This window comes from Pelophylax lessonae (assembly GCF_965119305.1).
Source record: "Pelophylax lessonae genome assembly, chromosome: 5".
NCBI lineage: Eukaryota > Metazoa > Chordata > Amphibia > Anura > Ranidae > Pelophylax > Pelophylax lessonae.
The window spans coordinates 469,332,860-469,357,739 of record NC_138772.1 but is presented as its reverse complement, the minus strand read 5'-3'; the positions used below and the strand labels follow the sequence as shown (position 1 = coordinate 469,357,739).

At 45.1% G+C, this 24,880-nt stretch overlaps 1 protein-coding gene across 1 annotated transcript in view; it reads left to right on the top strand.

Annotated features, from left to right (window-relative positions):
• Nucleotides 1-24,880, top strand: part of NBN (nibrin) — a 147,301-nt gene that overhangs the window by 41,359 nt on the left and 81,062 nt on the right. Inside the window, exons 5-8 of the mRNA XM_082258007.1 lie at nucleotides 2,179-2,282; nucleotides 10,851-10,968; nucleotides 18,135-18,322; nucleotides 22,362-22,471. Of these exons, the coding sequence (XP_082114133.1) occupies nucleotides 2,179-2,282; nucleotides 10,851-10,968; nucleotides 18,135-18,322; nucleotides 22,362-22,471 (520 nt within the window). The remainder of the gene's footprint in view (nucleotides 1-2,178; nucleotides 2,283-10,850; nucleotides 10,969-18,134; nucleotides 18,323-22,361; nucleotides 22,472-24,880) is intronic.

The window sequence follows — 24,880 nt, the reverse complement described above, 5'->3', positions numbered from 1 at the left end:
CCTACTCCTGTAGGGGCAGTATAACCCAATGGTTAAGAATACCAGAAGCTGTGTTTGTCAATGAACATCAGAGAAATAGATTTTACGGGAAGTCAAAAATCCCATTTTAACCGATCTCATTCACATTTATGCAACAGGAAGTCAGTATCTGTGTTCAATCGGGCACTATTTTGTTGGAGTCAACTGGGAGATTTATATAGAGAGGAATTGCTCATAAATTAACCTCTTTGACAGTATTTCTTATTAATTTTGAAAGCTGAAACAGCTTATGTAGAGCTATCACTGTCTTTTCAGTGTCGCAGCACCACCTACTACTTTACTACTAGAACTTGTTCTACCTACCCACACAGTTGACTTCCAACTGGATTTTGTGTCTTTTTATTCTCTCCAAAATGTTGTTCGCTAAAGTCTTCTGACTTGTTGCCTGTGAGTATATGTATTTATTGCAAGTGCAGACATCCTGAGAGTCTACAAGACTACCTTGTGCTTTAATTTAGTACAGCCCAAATTTGGGTTAGCAATGTGTAAAATTGATCGTCACAGTAGAAGACAACCTATCCATTCACTGGAAACGTTGACCTTATTGACTTAAAGGAGAAGTATGGCCAAAGCATTTTTGGCTATACAGATCATTCTGCAAGTAACCTGCTAAAGCCCGCTGACATCACTCAGCCGGTCTATACTGGTTACCGGAACCTGGCTCAGCCTATCGGCGGTCTCTTGAGAGCCTGAGCAAGCTGCTCCCACCCTCTGCATAGCCAAGCACTCCAGTGAGCTCTGGAGGGGGGGCAGAAAGTTGTAGACTGCAAGTCACAGCCCTCTGCTCAAAGTGAAGAGGAGAATTGAGTGATCAGCTGTGATTGATCGCTCCGTTCTCCCTGCAGATCATATCAATGCTGCATCCACCTAGGTGAGTATAATTTATTTATTTTTTTAATCCCAAACTTTTCTTTTGAGCTGGCCACACACTGAACAAGATTTGGCAGCTTTAGCAGGGACTGGCTATATTTCGATCAGTGTATGGCAGCTACCCTGCCTCTATCATTTGATTAACTTCTTTTGCAAGTATAGAAACTAACCATTAGCGGCCAGCTTTTTAGCATCATTTGCTCCTTGTGAAATTATAGGGTGCTTTGTCATGTATAATAATGTGACTTACAAAATGTCTGATTTGTGCCATGTACTGTACATACTGATTTGGTCACTTAAGTAGGTAGAGCCAAGGGTATCCACTATCTGGTGACTCCACTGAGAGTAAGGTCTTCATGGGGTGGAGGGAAGCCATCGCTTTTTTGTGATCCACAAGGGTATCATATGTGCATTGGGAACCTCATCACAATTTTCTGTATATATGAAGCCTTTGATTATTCATCCATACAAGAATAACACGAGAGGGACTCTTCTGCTCTATAGCATTTAATGTGTGTAGGAATTGCATATAGGGGGTGTTGCTGTCAAATGCAGACTTTTAATCCAATCGGCCGATTTTCGGCTTGTTAGTATGATGCTTCCGACAGCCGACAGCGCACTTTCGGCCGAACAGAATCTGTCGTGCAAGCATTAAAATTTTTGTATGCCGACACCAGAACGGCCGATTGTTCGCCAGTCAGTACAGATTTCGGCCGACAGACAGCAGATTTGCAAGACTGGGCATGCTCAGAAAAGAAAAAACACACGGAAAGTTAACCATCACATGACATCACTTCTGCAGTCGGCTGTTGTTGGCGGACAAAATTCGTGTGCAGTCTTTTGCACTTTTCAGCGGACACGACAGCCCGGGGACAAAAGACGGCCGATCGTTCGGCCGACGATCGGTACGTGTGTACGGGGCTTTACATTCAGATATGGTGTAGCTCAAATGCAGGCCTTCACATGCAAAAGACTGGGTTTGACCTACTTTTACCCCTTTTACTCCCACTGCAAATCTCCAATTGGACCTGTCGCATCTAGAGAAATGCAGTGTAAAGCATGTTAAACACAGCCTCAGAACTGTCTTCCGCACTGTACCATGTTGTGGGTGGAAGCAGCTGACCTGTGTTTGACATGCATTTCAAGAACACATCAAATGTAGGTAAACAGCACCCTTTCCCAGCAAGGCCTTTTACATGTTTTTAATGATGTTATCACAAATGGAAATAACATTGTCCATGATATCAATATTTCTGTATTCTTTTCCAGACAATATGTGCATTAATTTGCTGCAAGTCCATCGTGAAACCTGAGTATTTTAGTGAAATTATCAAAGCCATCAAAGAGAAAAGATCACTTCCTGAACCTGCAAGGTATGTCACTGAGCACCTGTGACCTGCAGAGTGAATTGTGCTGCAGGTGAGATGTAGATAATGGTAATCCGCTGCCAATCCTTACTTTTAGATATCATTGCTTTAACCACTTTAGCCCCGGAAGGATTTGCCCTCTTAATGACCAGGCCCTATTTTGCGATTCGCCATGCGTTACTTTAAAGGACAATTGTGCTGTCGTGCGACGCTGTACCCAAACAAAATCTACGTCCTTTTTTTCCCACAAATAGAGCTTTCTTTTGGTGGTATTTGATCACATATGCGATTTTTTATTTTTTGCGCTATAAACAAAAAAAAGCGACCAATTTTGGAAAAAAAAAACTATTTTTCACATTCTTTTATATGACATTCTCAAAAAAAAATGTAAAAATCAAAATGTTTTAACATTTTAGGCCAATTTGTTTTCTGCTTCATATTTTTGGTAAAATAAAATCGCAATAAGCGTATTTTGATTGGTTTGCGCAAAAGTTATTGCGTTTACTAGCTACGGGAAAGATTTATGACATTTTTATTTTTTTTTTTTATTAGTAATGGCGGCGATCAGCAAATTTTTTGCGGGACTGCGACATTGCAGCGGACAGATCGGACCCCTAACTGACATTTTTGACACTTTTGGGGGTACCAGTGACATTACTAGAGTAATCAGTGCTAAAAATATGCACTGTTACTGTAATAATGACACTGGTAGGGAAGGGGTTAATACTGTTGATGATCAAGGGGTTAAATGTGACCCTAGGGGCGTGTTTCTAACTGTGGGGGGTTGGGCTTGTGAGATGATCACAGAGACATGCGATCCTATATAGCAGGATCACATAGCCTCTGTGATCATCCAAGGGAGAAGGACGGACGGCTGTGTTTACATCAGCCGTCCATCCTTCTCTGTCAGCCGGGAGAGATCGCCGGTGTCAGGCGGCAATTGGATCCACCTGACACCCATACTGGCTTCCCCACTGACAAACGGGGGCAGGAGCGCGCCACCGGCGGCACAAGCTCGCCCCCTAGCTCCTCCCAGGCGAGCGCCGTACATGTACGGGACTTTGCCTGTACGAGCCAGCAGTACATCTGCGGTGGCTGATCGTTAAGTGGTTAAAGGGACACTCCGGAAAAGCATGAAAATGTTGTATGTATACTAACCCAGTCTACTTGTTGCCTCTAGTTTTCCATCATACATTCACCATGTGCAGCTAGCTACCTTGGCTGCTAGTATTTCTTATTTTGTCTCTGAATGTGAGTGTGAAGGCATTAAGGTTGTGTGTGCCTTGGTTCTATGCAATGTCCTCTGTAGTTCTAAAGGAGGAAGGCTTCTACAGAATGAAGTGTTAAAAAGCTGCAGTTCCCTACCCACCTCCTCCACCCTACCTTCCCCCGGAAGCACAATAAAAAGAAAACCCTCATGGGGCTGAAAGCAATGATTATGTAAAACTCAGATTAAAGGGAACCTGTCAGGCTGAATATCTCCTCTAAAAATTGAGATGTTCTTTGACTTCTGGAAGCATTGCTTGATCTGTTATGAAAGATAACCTGCATAGTTGTACACAGATTTACGACGGGCACTGCTTCTGTAAGTTGGGCAATAGCAGGCTCAGCTACTGGGTGGGAATCTCATTTTTGACAACTAACAGCCCAGGTTTATTTTAAGGTTAATTAAGTAAATGAAAGTAGGTTAAACTCTTGACTCAAGGTTTTCGTTGGGGTTTTTCTTTGTGTGTGCATGTTATGGTACTGCATGGTTGTTAAAAGGAGCAATGGCCTTGCATTTTTACCAGTTCAGGTTTCTTTGTTATAATAGTGTTTGGGTGTTGTCATTTTTTTTTTTTTTTAATGGCTAGTTCAAGCATATAGAGTGTTCTCTACACACTCACTTTGTCTACAGTTAGTACTGTTAGGTTTGGGAAAGATACTTAAATTCTATAGTCTTTTTTCCAATATGTGTGCCATTACACCTTTTGTATACCGTATTTTTTATTGCAGTTTATTGGTCATCATTTCTTATACATTCACCGGCAATTCAAGGAATCAATTGGTGAGCTCCTAATGCTATCCAGAAATCAAGAGGACTCGTTTACACTTGTGGTTGAGGGGGTGATATAAAACATGCGCCTGAACCTTGTTTTTACTGTTTCCACCTAAGCTGCAAAGGCAGTGACTGGGGGTGTACACATCCCACAATGTTTTCGTAGCGGCCATGGCAGGAATTCTACCTCTTTCGCTTTTGGCAATGCATGGGAGAGCAGCAACCCCTTGCAATTGTAATCAAGCCCTAATATGTTAAATTTAGAAAGTCCATTGGATAGTCCATTGCACCCATCTTTATCAGGTTTTCATTGTGGTCATGATGGGAACTGCTGCTTCTTGTCTCATGACTGTGCTCTGCAGCCTACTTCTCATAAAACTACAGAGGGCAGCTCTGGGATGCAGGAAACACACTGGCCTGTATTTTATTTGTAAGGAAAAGGAAATTGCGCTTGGTTAAAAACCTAAAAATGAAAAACAAAGTAGCTAGCACAAAGAATTATAATACCAACCCCAAAACATAAATACAAAAAGATTCTGCGGAGGCGGCCTTGTCCTGGTGGGGTCCCTTCCTAGGGACCCTCTGATGCCTCTTGTCTGGGACCCCCTCTGGGGGTCCGGGAGACTGCATGGCGCGCTATGGGGGCTGCCATTTTGGTGTAGATTCATGCTTTCTATTCTCCCATTGAAATGCATGGGCAGCCCTTTTTTGTTAATTCCCCATAGGAATGCATGGGGCGGCCATTTTCTTGTAGTCCACAATCGCTGGACAAGCGAACGGCATGTAACAAAAAAAAACCTAGCTATGACAGGCCGTACTTGTAATTTCCTGTGGCAGAACGTTTTACTTTCTGTTTCACTAGAACGTGCTGGCAATCTCCTGAGCGGTTTGGTAACGTTTCTGGGGTCCCCTGTAGGTTTTACTCACCCACTCTTCTATCTGTTTTGGATTGGGACTAGGTATACCGTTAAGTTAGTGGTGGAATCGCGATTTAGTGACTTTTTTAAAGTGACTGCATTATTTTCATCTCAGTTTAAAATGGAGTCCCAGGGTACTATTTCATCTACAGACCCCCTAGGAGTGGCTGCGGAACCTTCTGGGTCGCAGCCCCTGTCTGCGCTTTACAGCAGTCTTGGAAAGCCTGTTGTCAAAGGTAGATTTTGTATGTAAAAGTGTTTCTAGCCGCAAACGTCCTCTTCCTTCACCTCCCTCGGTAGTTTCCTCAGATTTTGAGACAGATATGGCCACCGCAGACCCACCCCACCCTGAGGGATCGGTGTCTTCGCATTCTGATGGTGAAGAGGACCTGTCCCCGTCCACTGCCGCGTGGGAACGCGCATTGTAGAAGCACTTATAGTTTCAGTGCAGGAAACTTTAAAATTGGCAGATTAATCCTACAGTGTTGGGTTCGCAGATGTCTTTTGGTTCCCAAAAATCGGGCAAGGTGTTTCCTTGTCTGGAACTTTTTGATGATATTGTCAATGAATAATGGCAGAGCATCAAGCACATGCTTGTGGTGCCTAAGCGATTTAAACATCGTTATCTTTTTGCAGATGCAGTTTCCACAAGGTGGACCGTGCCACCAAAGGTGGATCACCCGGTTTCCAGGCTGAATAAGTCTACTGTGGTTCCGGTGGAAGAATCCCCGGCCTTCGCGGACCCTTTGGATAGATGTAGTCTCTGTCCCGCCATCTACACGTGCTAGTGGGTTCCATATTAAAACCAATATTGGAAATGTTAGGTTTCGCAGACGGTGACTGAATGGGTGAAGTTACTAAAAGGTAACTTGGAAGCTGAGCCATCTCCCACCAGTGGTGCTGGAACTAATGGACCAGATGGCTCAAGCTCAGAAGTTCATGTGTGATGCGTCCCTGGATGCGGCTCCCCTAGTGGCCAGAGTGTTGGCAATGGGGATAGAGATTAGACGCATGGTGTGGTTAAAAAGCTGGTCTGCAGACCAGGCTTCCAAAAAGGTTGGACAGATCTTCCCTTTATGGGGGAGAGGTTGTTTGGATCCTCTCTGGACGAGTTGATCAAAAGCCTTACGGGGGGGGGGGGGAGGGGGAGTACTTTTCTTCTTCAGTCCTGTAAGGGCAAGGCGTCACGTCATAGACGGGGGCCTTCCTTCACTGGTCATAATCGGCTTTTTCGTACCTCCGGGTCACAAAGAAAAAAGGAAGCCGTTCAGGTCTTCTGTGAGTTCCAAGAAGCCAAGGTCAGGTAAATGAAAACCGGCCAGTCCATGTCTGCAGACAAATCCTCGTCTACATGAAGGGGCGCCCTCACCGCTTCTGGGGTGGGGGGATGTATTTGTTTCTTTCCGGGACCTTGAACTTCCTTGATTTAGGACAAATGGGTTCCCTAACTGATCCGATCAGGGTACACGATCGAATTTCGTTCTCATCCGTCGGACAGATTCTTCCCATCCTATCTGCGACTATCTCCAGACCGATTAAGGATTCTACAAGAGGCAGTACAAGATCTGCTGTTGCAAGGGGTGATTGTGCCAGTTCCCTCTCAGGATTGCTTTCAGGAGTTTTATTCAAACCTGTTTACTGTGCTCAGAAAAGAAGGCAAAGTGCTTCCAATTCTCTGGACCTCAAGGCTCTGAACTGCTTCGTGTGGGTACAGAAGTTTTTCATGGAATCCATTCGAACAGTAGTGGTTTCACTACACGAGGGAGGCTTTTTGGCCTCCATAGATATCAAGGACACATATCTACACATCTCTATCTATGCTGGACACCAGCAGTTTCTTTGCTTTGACGTAGCAGAAGAGCATTATCAATTTGTGGCGTTACCCTTTGGTCTTGCCTCCGCTCCCAGGGTGTTTACCAAAGTATTGGCCCCGGTGTTGGCTTTGTTGTGCCAACGAGGATTGTGGTACTGGGGTATCTGGACGATCTATTGAGAGCAGACTCTCATTCAGCCCTGATAAAAGCAATGGGGTGTTGGCGCTTAAGGATGTAAGGACAATAGTATTTACAACAGGAAATAATAAATAGTAAGGGGGACCAAGGGAGGTATGACGCACGGGAGGGGGGGGGATTAATAGTCCATGTGCATATCACAGGGGATAAAGGTCATAAAAGGACTGTTTGGGAGTCCATCTGTAGGGTCCAGAACCGTTCCAGGGGTGGATGGTTGCTGCTCAGAACCGGCTGTCCAGAGTGAAGTCAACTCTGCATGGATATGTATAAAAGAAGAAAGGAGAGCGCCTCTGAGTGCAATGGAAATGTAATACAGAAATAAAAATGTAGTAACTCACATCAGAGTAAATTGTAAAGCGTGTATCCAGAACGTCAGTGGCTCCATGGTGATGAGGCGGTGATGAGGACACCTCCGTAGTGATGAGGACACCTTGGCCCTGCGGATCACCTCCTCATCAACACGGAGCCACTGACATTCTGGATACACGCTTTACAATTTACTTTGATGTGAGTTGACTAAATTTTTATTTCTGTATTAAATTTCCATTGCACTCAGAGTCGCTCTCCTTTCTTCCTTTATACTCATTCAGCCCTGATGAGTGACCTGACGATCTCTGTTAGCTCCCTGCAGGAGTTCGGATGGTACATCAGTTTCAAGAAGTCTGCCCTGATAGCTTCCTAGAGACTAGATTATCTGGGCCTGACTCTGGATTCAGCTTTGGCGTGGGTCTTTCTTCCCCCGGACAAGCTGAAGAAGTTGCAGGGGGCAATCCGGTTGTTGGCAAACAATCTGTCCTCTCTGCGAACTTGCATGCGCGCCTTGGGTCTGATGGTATCAACCTTTGAGGCCGTTCCGTTTGCTCAGTTCCATACCAGACCTTTGCAAAGGGAGATTTTTGTCAAATGGAACAAGGATCCAAAGTCCTTGGACACTTTGATTTGGTTGAGCCACAAAACAAGATCTGCTCTATTATGGTGGCTTCATTCTCCAGCACTATACCAGGACAACTTCTACCTCTTGTTGTTTTGGATGGTGGTAACCAGGGACACCAGCCAGTTGGGCTTGGGCAGGGTACTGGGGAAGCTCTGTGCCCAAGGAACCTGGACAGTAGAAGAATCCAAACTGCGGATAAATGTTTTGAAGCTCAGAGCAATAAAGCTTTGTCTGAGCTACTGGACGACTCGTCTCCAAGATTGTCCGGTTCAGATTCAATCGAATAATGCCACGGCTGTGGCACACATCAATCACCAGGGAGGCAACAAAGTGTCTTTGTGGCCAGGGAGGTGGCCGAAATTTTGGCCTGGGCAGAACAGTTGTCCCAGCCCTCTTTGCTGTGCACATCCCAGGTGTGGAGAACTGGCAAGCGGATTACCTGAGTCGTCAGGTGTTGGATCAAGGGGAGTGGTCCCATAACCCCGGAGGTGTTTCATCTACTGTGTATTCGGTGGGGGACGCCCGAGGTCGAACTGTTTGCTTCTCATCTCAACCAAAAGGTGCAGAGGTTCATAGCCAGATCTTGAGATCCTCTGGCCGATGCCACACATGCACTGATGGCTCTTTGGGGTTGGTATTGGCTGATTTATGCCTTTCCTCCGCTGAAACTTCTGCCGAGGCTTCTACGCAGGGTATAGGTGGAAGGGATCCCGGTCATTCTAGTGGCTCTAGACTGGCCTCGTCCGTCTTGGTACGCAGACCTAGTAAGGTTGGTTGCCGATGCTCCTTGGAGACTTTCTCTCAGGGAAGATCTGCTGTCTCAAGGTCCGATCTTCCATCTTGCTTTACAGTCGCTGGCTTTAAGGGCATGGCTGTTGAAAGCCAGATGTTGAGGAATAGAGGTCTTTCTGACTCTGTGATTCCTACGCTATTGAAGGCTAGGACATTGACTTCCAGGAAGATATATCATGAAGGTGCACCCTTGCTTGTTTTTCGGTTGCTAGGGTTTTGGCCTTTCTGCGGAACGGGGTTAAACAGCGGTTGGCTTTGGGCACTATCAAAGGCCAAGTGTCGACCATGGCTATATATTTTCAACACCCGTTAGCTACGCATGCCTTGATTCGTACCTTCATTCAGGGAGTGCGCCATATGGCTCCTCCGAGGCGGTCCCCGCTACCTCCGTGGGATCTAAATCTGGTATTATCTGTTCTTCAGAAGCCTCCTTTTGAGAACATTCGGGAGATTCCTCGGCTTTCATTGTCTCAGGAGGTTGCCTTTTTGGTGACTATGCCTTCTGCCCGCAGTGTCTGAATTGGCGGCGCTGTCCTGCTATTCACCTTATCTGGTGGTCCACAGAGGTAAAGTGCTACTCCGACCAAATAAATCTTTTCTCCCTAAGGTGGTTTCTGATTTTCATTTGAATGAAGACATTGTGCTGCCTTCACTCTGTCCCAAGCATCTCAAGGAAATTGCCTTGCATTGTTTGGATGTGGTTCGGGCGATCAGGGTGTACCTGTCGGCTATTACGTTTTTCAGAAAATCGGAAGCTTTTTTTCTCCTTACTGAGGGACCTTGTAAGGGATTGGCTGCGTCTGCTGCGACCATTTCCAGGTGGATCAGGCAGACAGTTGTTCAGGCTTATTCGGTGAAGGGTAAGGTTCCTCCTTTCCCAGTGAAGGCGCATTCTACTAGAGCACTCAGCCTCTCAGGTTTTTCACCATCAAGCGTCAGTAATGCAAGTTTGCAAGGCGGCAACTTGGTCGTCTGTGCATACGTTCACAAAACTCTACAAAGTTGATGTGTTGGCAACCTTGAATGCCTCTTTGGCTGCAAGGTTTTACAGGCTGCTGTTTTAAAGAGAATTTTTTTTGTTCTCTTTGAGGGTGTGTGCATTTTCTAGATGAGCTCCAGTTGTTCCTGGTTGAGCTCCAGTTGTTCCTGGTTGAGCTCCATATTACCTGGTTGGCTACGTTTAGCCTTTGGGGAGTTACATTCTTCTTTGCGTTGTCTTCCCACCCCTCATAAAAATACTGCTTTGGGACATCCCAATGGTCTAAGGAAGATATGGAGCTGCGTCTCTCCATGAACGATAGAGAAAACTGGATTTTTGTACTTACCGTAAAATCCTTTTCTCTGAAGTTCAACAGATGCAACACCCGCCCCTCTGCTTCTGAGTGTATGGGTTTTTTGTCTTCTAAACACTGCTTACAACGAAACTAGAGGCTGTAGTGTGGGGTTATGCCTGCATGGACAGCCCCCATATGCGTGGTAAAGCTTTTTCCTCCCTAGTGTCCTATTCCTGATGGGAGGAGCATAACCCAATGGTCTAAAGAAGATATGGAGCTGCGTCTGTCGATGAACTTAAGAGAAAAGGATTTTACGGTAAGTACAAAAATTCAGTTTTTTGCTTTTTTTTTTGGGGGGGGGGGGGGGTTTAGATGGACATACTGTACAAGATTATCTTCACAGTGTTTTGCATACTTTTTTCACAAATAGAGCTGCACATCTTTCTGAATTTTATTTAACCAGTTAGAAAATGATGCCAAGAGTAGGGGAAACCAGAATGGCAAACACAGGGATATTTTCCCTTAAGTGAGTGTAGGACCATCCCTCTAATATTTGTAAAGCCCCCACACCATTATTAATTCATTTCCCTTTTCTATTTTCCTCCAGCTTTGTTCCTATAATGGATGAACCTTCCCTACAGACTGACTCATTGGATGTCTCAGAAAATAGAAAAAGAAAGACTATCTTCAAAGATAACATTTTTCTATTCTTGACTGCAAAGCAGGTGTGTACATTGTGAGAATCAGCAATTGATATTCTATGTATTTCCAGTATCTCATTATAGCTATGCCTGTGTTTCACCTGTTCTGTGCTGCATGTAGTGGTCAGTGTATGGTGGAGAGCAGATGGCAAAATCTGCTCTCTGCTATAAATAGCCTCTTTGTGTCACTTACCTGGACCAAGTATGCCATAAAGAAACTCTAGATGTACTCTGACATTGCCTGATATGCATACTTTTTCATGTCCGTGCCTCCTATATTTTTTAACCCATGTAATAGCCAGAAAACTAGCATCGGAATGGAATCAGTAGTGACAACCCCCGTGTGAGTTTCTAAGCTTTCCTATAAGACAAAGCTTTCCATACTTATAAGCAATCTTTCTGACAACAGATCACTCCATAAATAACAATTTTCTGAAAAAATTGTACTTTCTCTTTTGTTCATTGACGGACACAGCTCCTTATCTTCTTGAACATTTGGGTTATACTGCCCCCTACAGGAGTAGAAAATTAGGCAGGACAAAGCTTGACTACACCTATGGTGCAGTCCCAGGGGGTATACTCCCTATCTCCGCTATAGGCACACAGTTTTTTTTTCTGTCTAGTCAGAAGTAAGGACCTAGTTTCTTGCTGGGATCTCTGGTCCTGGCAATTTTTTTCCTTTTTAAATGGAACTTTTTCCTATCTTTGTTTTTTTTCTTTGTCCCCTGGGAGCCGTGTGGTGCCGCCAAAATTTTGTAGCCTTTTGTGCTGTAGATCTGCTTGTGTAGCCTCAGCGGCCATTTTCTTGTGGTTTTCTCATTTAAAGTAGCAGCAGCCATGTTTTTGAAGATGTATAGGCGGTGATTTTGGCGGGGGCGAGCCCCTCCTCATCCCCTAGTGCTGACTCCTGGATATTTCTCTTCCTGATCACCGCATGTTGTGCAGTTAGCTTGGGGCTGTAAGTGCCTGATCGGTGGTGGTGAGTCTTTTTGTGGTGTTCTCTCTCCCTCTCTCTGCTATAGCCCGGTAGTGCTCTGTGCTGGGCTCTGTGGTGCCGCCAGCGTGGTGGGGGTGTCCCTAGCAGTGTTTATACACTTTTTTTTTTTTTTTGTGGGTCCCCCTCTTCACTAATGAAGTCCCTGGAGCACTTTTAACCCACCTGATCCCCTCACAGAGACTGCCGGGCCCTCCGGGTCCCAACAAATCCTGACTGCACTGACGGCGGTCCTGGAGTCCTTAGTGTCCAAGGTGGATTTGGTCCTGGGAAATTGGCTAGCAAAAAGCATCCCGCCTTCACCTGCTTCATCTGTCTCATCAGATCCTGGATCTGATTTAGCCACCGCGGATGCGAGTTACCCTTCTGGGTCTGCATCCACGCATCCTGCATGCCCAGATAGTGAGGATGATTCCTCTGCTCCTCTAGCCGCGCATGAAAAGGCACTGGTGGATGCACTGATTGTGCCAATGCGTGAAACTTTAAAGATGGAGGATGTGACTAATGCTGTGTCGGGGAAGCAGGTCCCTTTTGGCACCCACAGGCCCTCCAAGGTGGCGAGGGTGTTCCCCTTTCCTGCTTACTTTGATAATATTGTCACAAAACAGTGGGGTTGTCCAAAACGCACTTTTGTGGTCCCTAATCGTTTTGCGATGTGGTATCTTTGAGGATTCCCTGCTTAAAAAGTGGACAGTCCCACCTGTAGTGGGCTCCCCAGTTTCCAGGTAAATAAAGCAACCTTAATTCCAGTTGAGGAGTCCCGACCTTTAAAGATCCGGCTGATAGGTCTGAGGCTCTGGCCCACCATATGTTCACTGTGGCTGTTTCGGCACTTACTATTGCCCTGGTGTCGCAAACTCTAACCTAGTGGGTTAAACTTTTACGCCAGGACCTGGAGGGGGATCCGCTTCTCCCTGCCTTTGCGGAACTGGCGGATCAGTTTGTCCAGGGGCTACAGTTTGTCTGTGATGCTTCTTTGAATGTGGATCCTTTGATTTCTAGACTGTCTCAGCAGTGGTCCTTCAGCGTATTGTGTGGCTAAAATCTTGGTCTGCAGACCAGGCTGCTAAGAAGGTCTTATCTGATCTCCCATTTGTGGAGGATCGCCTATTAGGAGCTTCCTTGGATGACATCATTAAGGGCCTCATGGGGAGGGGGGGGGTGTATACTCTCCTTCCAAAGGCTTCCAAGAGCAAGGAACCCCTTCGGGAGCCATTCTTCTCAGCTCATAAGAGGCTTTTTTGTCCCTCAGGTTCTCAAGACAAGGGATCTAAGCCCTTCAGGGCCTCCACCGTAGGTTCCAAGAGTAACTGATCTGGCAAGCCACGAGTCGGTTCTTCCAGACCTGCGATCAAGGCTTCCTCTGCATGAAGGGGCACCCTCACCCATATCTGGGGTCGGGGAACGTCTTCGCTGGCTTCCGGATCCGTGGACCTCCCTGGTACAGGACAAGTGGGTCCACAAATTCATTCAGTCCGGGTACAAGATCGAGTTTCGGTCTTATCCTCCGTAAAGGATCTTCCCTTCCAACCGGCGCTTGTCCCCAGATCGCTGTCTCTTTGGGGCAGTGCAAGACTTGTTACTTCAAGGGGTAATTGTCCTGGTTCCAACTTCAGAACGCTTTCAGGGGTTTTACTCAAACCTCTTTACAGTTCCCATGAAGGAAGACAAGGTATGTCCAATTCTGGACCTCAAGGCGCTAAACTGCTTTGTGCAGGTACAGAAGTCCTGAATGGAGTCCATTCGCACGATAGTGGTATCCCTAAATCAGGGTGATTTTCTTGCTTCGATCGGCATCAAGAACGCCTACCCTCACATTCCAATATGTGCCGGTCACCAGCCTTCCTCCGCTTTGCCGTGCATTATCAGTTTGTGGCATTACCCTTTGGTCACACCTCTGCTCCTTGGGCTTCACGAAAGTGTTGGCCCCCGTACTATCATTGTTGCGTTAGCAGGGCATCGCTGTACTGGGGTACCTGGACGATCTTCTGCGAGCAGAGTCTCAGACTGCTCTAATGGACAACTTGGAGATTACTCTGCGAACTCTGAAGGAGTTCAGTGTGATTCTGAACCTTTAGAAGTCTGCTCTGGTTCTGTCCACGCAACTGGACTATCTAGGTCTGACTCTGGGCTCTGCCTCAGCCAGAGTGTTTCTTCCTCTGGAAAAACTCCAGCAATTTCAGGAGGCAGGCGTCCTCGGCACAAATTGTGCTCAGGGGGTCTGGATTCTTCTGCCGATCAATGTACTGGAACAACGAGCGATCAGACTTTGTCTGGATCATTGGACAATTTGTTTTCAGGGGTGTCCGGTACACATTCAATCGGACAATGCCAGGGCTGTGGCCTATGTCAATCATCAAGGGGGCACAAGAAGTGCCCTGGCGGCTCGGGAAGTAGCTAGTATTCTAAGGTGGGCAGCACAATTTGTTCCAGTCCTCTCTGCTGTACACATTCCAGGAATGGAAAATTGGCAAGCGGATTATCTCAGTCGATAGGCGTTGGACCAGGGGGAATGGTCGCTTCATCCGGAAGTGTTTCATCAGTTGTGTCTCCAGTGGGGTACTCCCGAGGTGGACCTGTTGGGCTCTCCTCTCAACAGGAAGGTACAGAGGTTTATGACACGGTCTCTGGATCCTCTAGCCGACGCCACAGATTCCTTAGTGGCCCCTTCTCGAACGTCTGCCAAGACTCCTGTGGAGAATCGAGGCAGAAGGGTTTCCGGTCATTCTGATGGCTCCAGACAGGCCTCGCCGGTCTTGGTACACCGATCTGGTACGGCTGGTTGCCGATGCTCCATGGAGACTTCCTCTCAGGGAGAATCTGCTGTCCCAAGGGCAAAACTTCCATCGTGATTTACAGTCGCTAGCAGGACCTGGTACAACAAGGAGTAATAGTTCCGGTTCCGTGTGCGGAACTTTTTCAAGGTTTTTATTCCAAGCTGTTCAGGGTTCCCAGGAAGGAAGGCGAGGTGCGTCCAATCCTGGACCTAAGGGCTCTGAATGGTTCCATGCGAATTCAGAAATTCAAGATGGAATCAGTTCGCACAGTGGTGGCTTCCCTAAATCAGAGGGATTTCCTGGCCTCCATAGACATCAAAGATGCCTACCTTCACATCCCAATCTGTGCAGGCCACCAACGGACTTCTCAGAAGTTGTCCCTGGTCCCTTCTATGAGACTGGATTATCTGGGCCTAACTTTGGACTCGTCCTCAGCCAGGGTGTTTCTTCCTCTGGAAAAACTCTTGAAACTTCAGACTGTGGTTCAGCTGTTGCTGTCCAGCCAATGGTCATCCCTTCGAACCTGCATGCGAGTTCTGGGACTAATGGTGTCGCTTTTCGATCAATTCCACACGAGGATCCTCCAGAGGGAAATCCTTCTCAAATGGAACAAAAATCCAAACTCTCTGGACATTCGGATCCAGTTCAGCCAGGTTACCAGGGAGTCCCTGATCTGGTGGCTTTGGTCCCTGATCCTCAAGCAAGGAAAATCCTTCCTCCCTATATACTGGACAATTGTCACCATGGATGCAAGCCTGTCCAGGTGGGGAGGAGTCCTCGGAAGTCCTCAGGGAGTCTGGGTAGCAGTCCTCAGGGAGTCTGGTCCCTGGAGGAATCCAGGTTACCGATCAAAGTTCTGGAGCTTAGAGTGATCCGGCTTTGCCTAGCCCACTGGACTGAGCACCTGAGGGGTTGTCCAGTGCGCATCCAATCAAACAATGTCACGGCCGTGGCCTATATCAATCAGCAAGGGGGCACCAAGAGTGTCCTTGTGGCTTTGGAAGTGGCAGGCATTCTTCATTGGGCAGAGCCCCTTGTTCCAGCTATCTCTGCTGTTCGCATTTTAGGAGTGTAAAATTGGCATGCGGATTACCTCAGTCGACAGGCCTTAGATGCAGGGGAATGGTCCCTATATCCAGAGGTGTTCCAGCAGTTGTGCCTTCGTTGGGGCACTCCAGATGTGGATCTGTTGGCGTCTTGAATCAACAGGAAAGAGCAGAGGTTTGGGGCCCGCTCCCGGGACCCTCTGACAGACGCTGCAGACGCTTAAACCGAGGAAAGCGACTTTTAGGAAGATTTATCATCACACGTGTAAGTCGTATATAGTGTGGTGTGAGTCTCTTGGGGCTCCCCCTTTGCTCTTACTCGGTGTCTCGGATTTTGGCTTTCCTTCAACGGGGAGTTGATCAAAATTGGCCTTGAGTACTATCAAAGGTCAGGTTTCGGCCTTGGCAGTTTTCTTCCAAAGGCCGTTGGCCACCCATTCCCTGTTGCGGAACTTCATCCAGGGGGTGCGACACTTGGTACCTCCGTTGCCACCTTGGGGCCTTATTTGGTGCTGTCGGTTCTTCAGGAGATTACCCCATCCTAGAAGGTGGCCTTCTTGGTGGCTATCACTTCTGCGTGTAGGGTGTCGGAACTGGCAGGATTGTCCTGTCGTTCTCCTTATATGGTGGTTCATAGAGACAATGTGGTACTTCGTCCGGATCCGTCCTTCCTTCCGAAGGTGGTTTCTAGTTTTTACTTAGGACATTGTATTATCATCTTTGTGTCCTAAGCCCAAACATCCTAAGGAATGTACTCTGCATACTCTGGATGTAGTCCGGGCAATCAAGGTGTACTTGGCGACTACTGAGTCTTTTCATAAATCAGATTCGCTTTTTGTACTCACAGATGGCCCAAGAAAGGGCTGCCTGTGTCTGCTGTGGCTCCAGATGGATCAGACAGACAGTGGTGCAGGCTTATTCAATTAAGGGTCAGGTTCTACCTTTCCCTGTTTAAGGTGCATTCTACTATGGCGCTTAGTGCTTCCTGGGCTTTTCACCATCAGGCATCTGTGCTTCAGGTTTGCAAGGCGGCTACCTGGTCGTCGAACACCTTTTACTACATTTTATAAGGTGGATGTGTTGGCTGATTCCTCTTTTGGCTGCAAAGTTTTGCAGGCTGCTGTTTAGGGGGATTTTTGGCCATCCTTGAGGGTGTTTACTGTTTGTTTCAGGTGGGCCTCATCTTGCTGTTCTGAAGAGTTGCTGTGTTTAGCCTTGGGGACTTATTTTTTCTGCTGTTCCCACCCCTCATTTTTGTGGTACTGCTTTGGGACGTCCCTACTGATATGCATCAGAGGACTGCTTCTGTCAATGAACGATCGAGAAAACTGCATTTTTGACTTACCGTAAAATCCTTTAATTAGGTTAATTGACGGACGCAGTACCCGCCCCTCTATTTTGAGTTGGGTTGGTATTGTTTTCTTTGACACTGCTTTGATACAAAACTGACATCCTATGCAGGAAGAGAGGGGGTATACCCCCCTGGGACTGCCCATAGGCGTAGCCAGAACTTTTTTGCTGCCTAGTGTCCTACTCCTGTAGGGGCAGTATAACCCTACTGATATGCATCAGAGGACTGTGTCCATCAATGAACCTAAGTGAAAAGGATTTTACGGTAAGTCAAAAATCCAGTTTTTGTGTGCTGCTCCCAACCCCCCCACCCCCGCCCCACTCTATCCAGCGATGTGCACAAGAGCCTAGTCTCTCCCAGGACTCCCTCTACTCATTGACTGAGACAGCAGCAGGAGCCAATGAACTAATGAGGAAAGTGGGGGGTGGGGGTGCTAAGCCGAGTCTGTGTCTTATGGATGCATGATGCAGAGTTAGGGAGCGAGCACACGCCAGTACCCCCATAGCAAGTGGCTTGCTATTGGGGCACTAGTCATGGGGGAGGAGCCAGGAGCATTGGCGAGGGACTCAAAAAGAAGTGGCTTGGCGGTGCTCTGTGCAAGTATGAGGTGTGTGTGTTTTTTTTTTTTTTTAAAGCCAAACCTTTAATACCACTTTAAGTTTATATACATTTAGTACTTAACTACTATTTCCATTTCTGTGAATTAACTTTTCATTCGATGTTTAATTTACATCTGCAAAAAATTGTCTGTTGAGGTTTCCACTCCTGAATAGGGTCTTTCTTTGGGCCCCTGCTTTAGATCTATAGTTTGCCTTTTTGTCAAGGACCAAACTACCTGCCTGCTATAGAGCTCTTGCCATTGCCAAGAAGTATAAAGATAGAAATTGCACACATTTTTGTCTTACTTCCACTAGTGGTTAATTGAATGCTGTGCATTTGAAGCTATTCTCATTTTTTTTTGCTTTTCTTCTTTTCTGGATGTTCTTATTTGATGGTTATGTAAATAATCTTATTCTGTGCAGCACAAGAAACTGAGCCCAGCAATTCACTTTGGAGGTGGCAAAGCCCAGCTGTTAGCAGGAGAATTGGATGACAAGCGCCTGCTAGAAAACCCCAAGACTTGTGTAATCGACGTGGGAGCAACAGAATCTCAGCTCTCTGAATCTCAGACCCCAGCCTGGGTCACATCGATTATGAATATCCTTCAAGGGTAAGGCGGAATTCCATATATGTTCCATTAGACCTAATGAGAGGAGGAATCTTGATTTTGTGCTCTGATTAGTTAGAAACTTGAGGCTTACAGTACAGTGAAAAAAATAAGTTGGAATCTGTCACAACGTGTGTGCACACACTTCATTCGTCATGGAATATTAGAGCCCTTTGAATGGCTCCTTGAAATCTGTAGGTCAGTTTATGTAGATCATAAAACTCCGCTCCAGCTGGAGCAAAGAAGGGATAGAACTTTTGCTAGGCTTTTTCTTTATTTCTGTGCTCACTGGGGAGATTTAATCTTGCTTGCTCTGTTGGTGGTAGGTATCAAGGATCAAGAAGTCCTAGAGAAATCTCTCCAGTGGCATCCCAGTGTGCCAAGAACTTATTTTTCTTCTCCTGGTGTCACAGGAATAAAAAAGTGAAGGTAACTCTAACCACAGACAATAGCAAGATAACAACCGATGTAACTGTACTCTACGCTATTCAAAACGTAAAAAGAAAAAATAAATAAATAAGCTTGGGGCTGGAGGAAAGCTTAGTGTTACTAAACCCAGAAGCCTACATTCACTAGATCTGGTCTCCCACAGTACACAGAACATGGAAATGCAATTATTTCAGCAAATATAAACTGCTAAATACCTTTTCTCATCAGCATTATATAGCAGTCTTATGACTTCTATCAGTGTCTGGTTAAAGCTTGTAAGAGGAGTTTTAATTCTTCTCTGACTGTCCTATGAGGCTGCATGGCCCCTGACCCTCTGTCTAGACAGTGCTGATTGGCTGTTTGCTGATCACATGCACCCTCCCAAGAAAAAAAAAAAACTCTCTAGCAATACACCAAACTTAGCATTTACAGAGTGCCCCCAAGGCTCTGTTCTATCAGGAGATGCATTGGGGAGAGTGGAAGAAGGGAAGGATCAAACAGCCTTTATGCACAATGCAGTGGATTAACCCCTTAGGTTCCACAGTGAGTATAACAAGTATGCTTTACTGCATATACAGACTGATTTTACTGTTGTGGGTTCAGTAACACTTTAAGTTCACCTATGCATCTGAAAAGGATTCCTTTAGGCTCCGTTCACATCTAGGCGTTTTGGGGCGTTTTTGGGGCGTTTTTCTGCTCTAGGATCAGCTCTCAAAACGCCCAACAAGACAAATCCTATTCATTTCAATGGCCCCTGTTCACATCTGAGCGTTTTGACGCTGTATACAAAACGCCCAACGCTCAAAAAAGTACATGAGCTTCTTTTTGGGCAGATTACAGGCGTTTTCCATTGATCTCTATTCAATCTAAAAACGCCTGCACAAAAATCGCGGTAAAAATCGCGGTAAAATCGCGGTAAAAAACGCCGCAAAAATCGCGGTAAAAAACGCGTGAAAAACGCTACGCTCAGGTGTGAATGTAGCCTTAAGGGATGCTTTAAAAATTGTTTTCATTTTATTAACAAAATGTTTTTTTTAACGCTGTAAACATCCCTTATGATAACACTACACAGTGACAGGTCCTCTTTACTGAGACTTCTGGGATCTATTGGACACCACATCTCTCCTCTGTCCTTGAGAGCTTCAGATCAAACTTGGATCGGTTCATTCCAAAGCTTTCCCTTGCCGGTAATGGCCGTAAACAGAAGACCGAAACCGTAAGTGACAAAATACTTGTCACCTCCAGTTTTCTATACCATAGAGATGATCGGGGACGTACCAGTCACTCTTCATCTCTATGGTAAGCCACCGGCTTCAAGAATGGGAAAGCCCGGAGTGGGAGAGGGGGGGGGGGGAACGATTTTACAGTTGGGATCCACCCAGATGCCTAGACTGGCAGCTGGCTCAGCCTCTCAGCATGCCTCCAAAGTCTGAGCTAGCCGCTCCTGACCCCTCCAGAGCCTGGTGCTCCAGTGAGCGCTGGAGGGGCAGAGCAGAGAGCCAGTGACTGACAGTCACCGCTTGGAGCAGAGGGGGAGAACTAAGCAATCAGTGGTGCTTGATCACTCAGCTCTTGGGGGAGACCCAGTGGGGGACAGCTGCAGCTGGAGTTGGTGCTGCATTTTCTGTTTTTATATTACCATACTTCTCTTTTAGTGATGTCTCAACTGGGTCTTTTATTAGGCTGCAGTGGAGGAACAAGTTGATCAGATTCTGATCCAGAGGTGTTTCGCCTGCAGGCATGACCACCGAATGTGAATCATAGTTCCTCCTTGTTGACAACCCCGACCTTTTATATATGTCCTTACACTTTAAAGCTGAACTTCAGGCAAACCACTAAATAAAAGTTTAACTCCACTTTAGTTGAGAAAAAACATTCCTCTCTGGATAAGCTATGTACATTGCGAGGATTTTAATAAACTTTGTTGCAGATTCCTACTTTTTGTTGTTCTGAAGAAATCCTTGTTTGTTCCTCTGTGACCCTGGGCTAAGTGAATCTAATGGGAGTGTTTTCATAATTATCAATTGGCTGTGCAGCTGCAGAGCACTAATGAGGAAAGCTGCTGGGTCTGCATCCCTTTAAAAGTTTTTCTGTTGGGAGTATCTCACCAAAAATGACATTTTTGTTACAGGAGATGCCTGAAATCTGACTTGTATCTTAGTGCAGACTTCTGGGGTAAATCCGTGAGCCGATCACACAAGCAGGAAATGTTTCTGGGGGGCGTTCTGTACACATTCTGTGTATAGAACTCCTCAAGGTTTCCATATTTCATTGCATTTTCAGAAAATTACAGCGTCTGCAGATTTGAATAGAAAAAACGTTTTTTTTAATAACTTTCAATTACAATATGACTTGTGTCGCAATTGTATACACTATATATATTTTCTTTATTTTCTATTTTTTTTCCCCATGAAAGTGGAGTTACCCTTTAAATATGTTTGTAAAAATAACACTTTAAGTATTCTCAAAATCCTTTTATAGGTCCAGTTAACTTTTGCTAAATTATATTCCATAGAAAGGGCAATACACAAGCAGTCACTGAAAACAGCAGATGTAACAGAACTCATCATAATTTCTTATGGTATCTGTACATCTGATATTATTTTTTCTGCACATTTATCCTAACAAAGCAACATTATTTTTAATGTGTCTGTCACTGAATTCTGTTCAGTTTGTTTTGGGTCAAACTAAATACTAATAAGCATAGGCGCATTCAGTTTATACAGTATACATGTCCATAGTGTAACCACAATTAATTTACCCAATAAATGTACTAGTTAAAGCGGAGTTCCACCCTAAAAATTAACTTTACAGCATCAGTTAGAGTAAAACAACGTGAAAAAGAATTGGATAATTAATATTTTTTTTTTTTTTGTTTCACTTACCTTGTTTTTAATGAAAATGACCTTACCTTCCTTCCTCTTCCTCCTTATGCGGCCACAGCCCCAAAATGTCACTTCCTCCTTTGCATTGCATCCTGGGAGATGAGCGTCATCAATACCAGGATGCAATGGAAAGGGCTGTCCGCTACTCTCATTGCCGATCGCAATCTACAGTGCATGCGCAAGATTGCGATCGGCATTCTGGGAGCCAGAAATCAGGAAGAAGGTCACAGCGGGGGATACGGCGGCTTCAGACACCCACACCGGAGATAGCCGCGCTTTGCATTCAATTTTAAAGGTAAGATTTTATCTTTATTCAATTACTGTCCTGTACTGTAATTGGGGTTAGTTTAGGATATGGGGGTATCTTTAGATAAAAAATGTCTTCGTGGCTGGAGCTCCGCTTTAAAGTGTACATGTCTGGGCACAGAAAGGACTAGAGGGTCTAATAAAATTACTGACCTGTGTAACCTCAAATCCAATTTAAAGCTGCAGATCAAAGACACACTTTTGTTTTTCCTGCTGCAAAGTAAGATGATGCGGATTGTCCCTATACTTGTATTTGATGCAGTATGTCATGACTGGTAATGTAAATTTTACTTACAGCTCACCAGGGTCTTGTTCAATTTATGTGATAACGCAACACAATGAAACTCTAGTGGATTCTTGTCTATGACATTCCTTGTTCTATTGTGTTAGAAGAAATACTAAACATAACTCTTGTTTTACAGTGAAGGATTGCGAGCTATTCCAGAAGCTGAAATTGGTTTAGCCGTTATCTACATGTCAACAGAAATATATTGCAATCCTCAGCAACGTGCAGGGAATAGAAATGAGACGGGTATGACGCAACTTAATCTACTTTCTGCTACAGAAAAAGTCATGTAGTAAATTGCAAATCTTTGGAACACAGGCTCTGGTCTGTTGCTAAATGTCATCTGTGTTAGTTTTGGGACTAATTTATTGGATGTATTTAAGCACATCTATAGTCTATATTTGAAGTTTTTTTTAGTGCATGTGCTGGGTTCAGTTTGGAAAACAGGCATCTGGTTGTGTTAGTAAGGGATGCGTGTTAATGATCTCTTCTGCAAAATGAAATTTCCTGCAAAGTGATAATTAGAACCATGGATTTTTACATCCTGGTTGTTGGACATCTGCTTGGTTGCACATTCATGTCTGCATCAGCTTTAACCCATGGGTAAGAGCATCATCACAGGCTGAACTAGTCAGCCATACCTACTTTTGCCAGACTAGCTATGAGATAAAATACCATCAGCATAATCTTGGTCTCTTCCAATTAGAAACCTATAGCTCAGGAACACAAACACCTGACAGAGCTCTTGGTGTATAATCCAGTAGAAGTCTATGCGGTAAAGAATAGAAAATATACATATGGCTAGCACTTCTGTACATTTCTACTCTGTTTTGCTATCCAATGGGTAATACACTAGGATTGGTCTACATATTGAGAACAGCAGCTTCCTGTTGATTCCTTGAGGATGCATCCGAAAAAATATATACTTAGACCACCTCAAGTTACACCTCTTAAATCGGAGGAGCAGTAGCTATACTAAGGGATACTTCAAGATCGTTAAAATCGTATTTATTATTATTACTATTCTAATTATGCAGAATTTATATAGCACCAACAGTTTACACAGTGCTTTGCAACAAAATATTTAGGGCTTATTCGCACGGTCATAAAAAAACAGCTGCCTACAGTGCCTAGTTCTGTACACATCATTACACAAATCCTATGGGGCCCATTCAGACAGCTGTGTTCATGGCTATATTAGTGCATTGCGTTAAAGAAAAAAACAAGAAAAGGAAAATGGAACAGAGCTGCGTCCGGAGCTGTAATTTCTGCAGTTTTCACACGTGTACGTGTGTAAATGTACGTGCGTACAAAGGTTAATTTTTTCTGTTGCTTATTATGTAACTGCCTACACAAGAAATCCTGAGTCCTCTGATTTGAGTCCAAAAGGTGCATTTTGGAGCTCTGTGAGGGATGAGTAAGGATGTTACGCAAGTGGACCTTATTGTCGTGGTACATCAACAGGCTAAAATTTAGGACACTGAGCACCCTGAGTACTTCAATCACGTGCAGCTGAAAAACTATTGGGAGGCGAGCTTCATGGAGCCTACGTCGTTCTGGGACTGCCTAAGTCAAGAAGCCAGAGAGGAAAGAGGTAGGTGTAAAAGTCTGTCTAATATTTCTGTGCTATATGTGAAAAAAAGAATGGAAAACTGCATTAGCACACAACAGTGACACAATTGCAACATGTCCCTACTGTAGGTTTACGTATAATACATTGTCTGTGCCCAGCGATCCGTGTGTTGTGACCACCCAGCAGTTTGAAGTGAGTGGCCTAGTGCTTCTGAGCACTCTGTCCTTGTGCTGATCCATCGGTCATGTCACTGATGTGAGCTAATAAAGTTTGCCAGTTAAATGCAGGAATCACGCCCTCACTCCCTGACCTTCTTTTATGCTATACAGGGTTGTTGTCATTGGTGTACCTCTCCTAAATCCTGCTGACATTATGGGTTGCTCAGCACTGGATTAAGATCCTGCAGACTGATTGTTTGATTTCTGTGCAGGACCAATCAGCATGCAGTGAAGAGAGCTGTGCCAGTGGACACAACCCTGATTTGTGATTTGATAACAAGGTCTCTGAGTGGTAGTTGGTTGTAGGGAGTTTGGTATTTCAATTACCCTCTCTTGCCTAGCACCAATTGTCCAAAAAATGTAGACTATCTTTTAGTAACAAAAATGTTTAAGGTTTTTATACCATATTCTTGTAAATTTTAGGGGATATCCTCACCAACAGGTGGGGGTCACTGCATATCCTTACCATAGGGGAAAAAGCATACTACAGTGCCCCATCAGGAAGCCACTTCAAAAAGAGATGGTATTCTGCCACCACCCCGTGGAGTCAATGGAGTAAGTAAAAATGTTGAGTGTGCCTTTTAGCAGTAAGTAGTTTGCATGCTGATTATAAATGTCGTAAACATGTAATTTTTTATAGGACAAGATCCAACTGGGCACAAGAGGAGGAGTAACTGAGTGAGGCAGGTCCCTCAAGGGAATCTACTCTATCCAACTTAATGAGACCTGCAGAGTCAGAGAAAGCAGCACTTACAGTATATGCATCCAGCAGGTACAGAAATATTGTCATATCTTGCTTTCTTGTATCTCTATGCTTGCATTTCTCTTCCACTCTTTTTGTATGTCTATTTAGGTACAAATGTC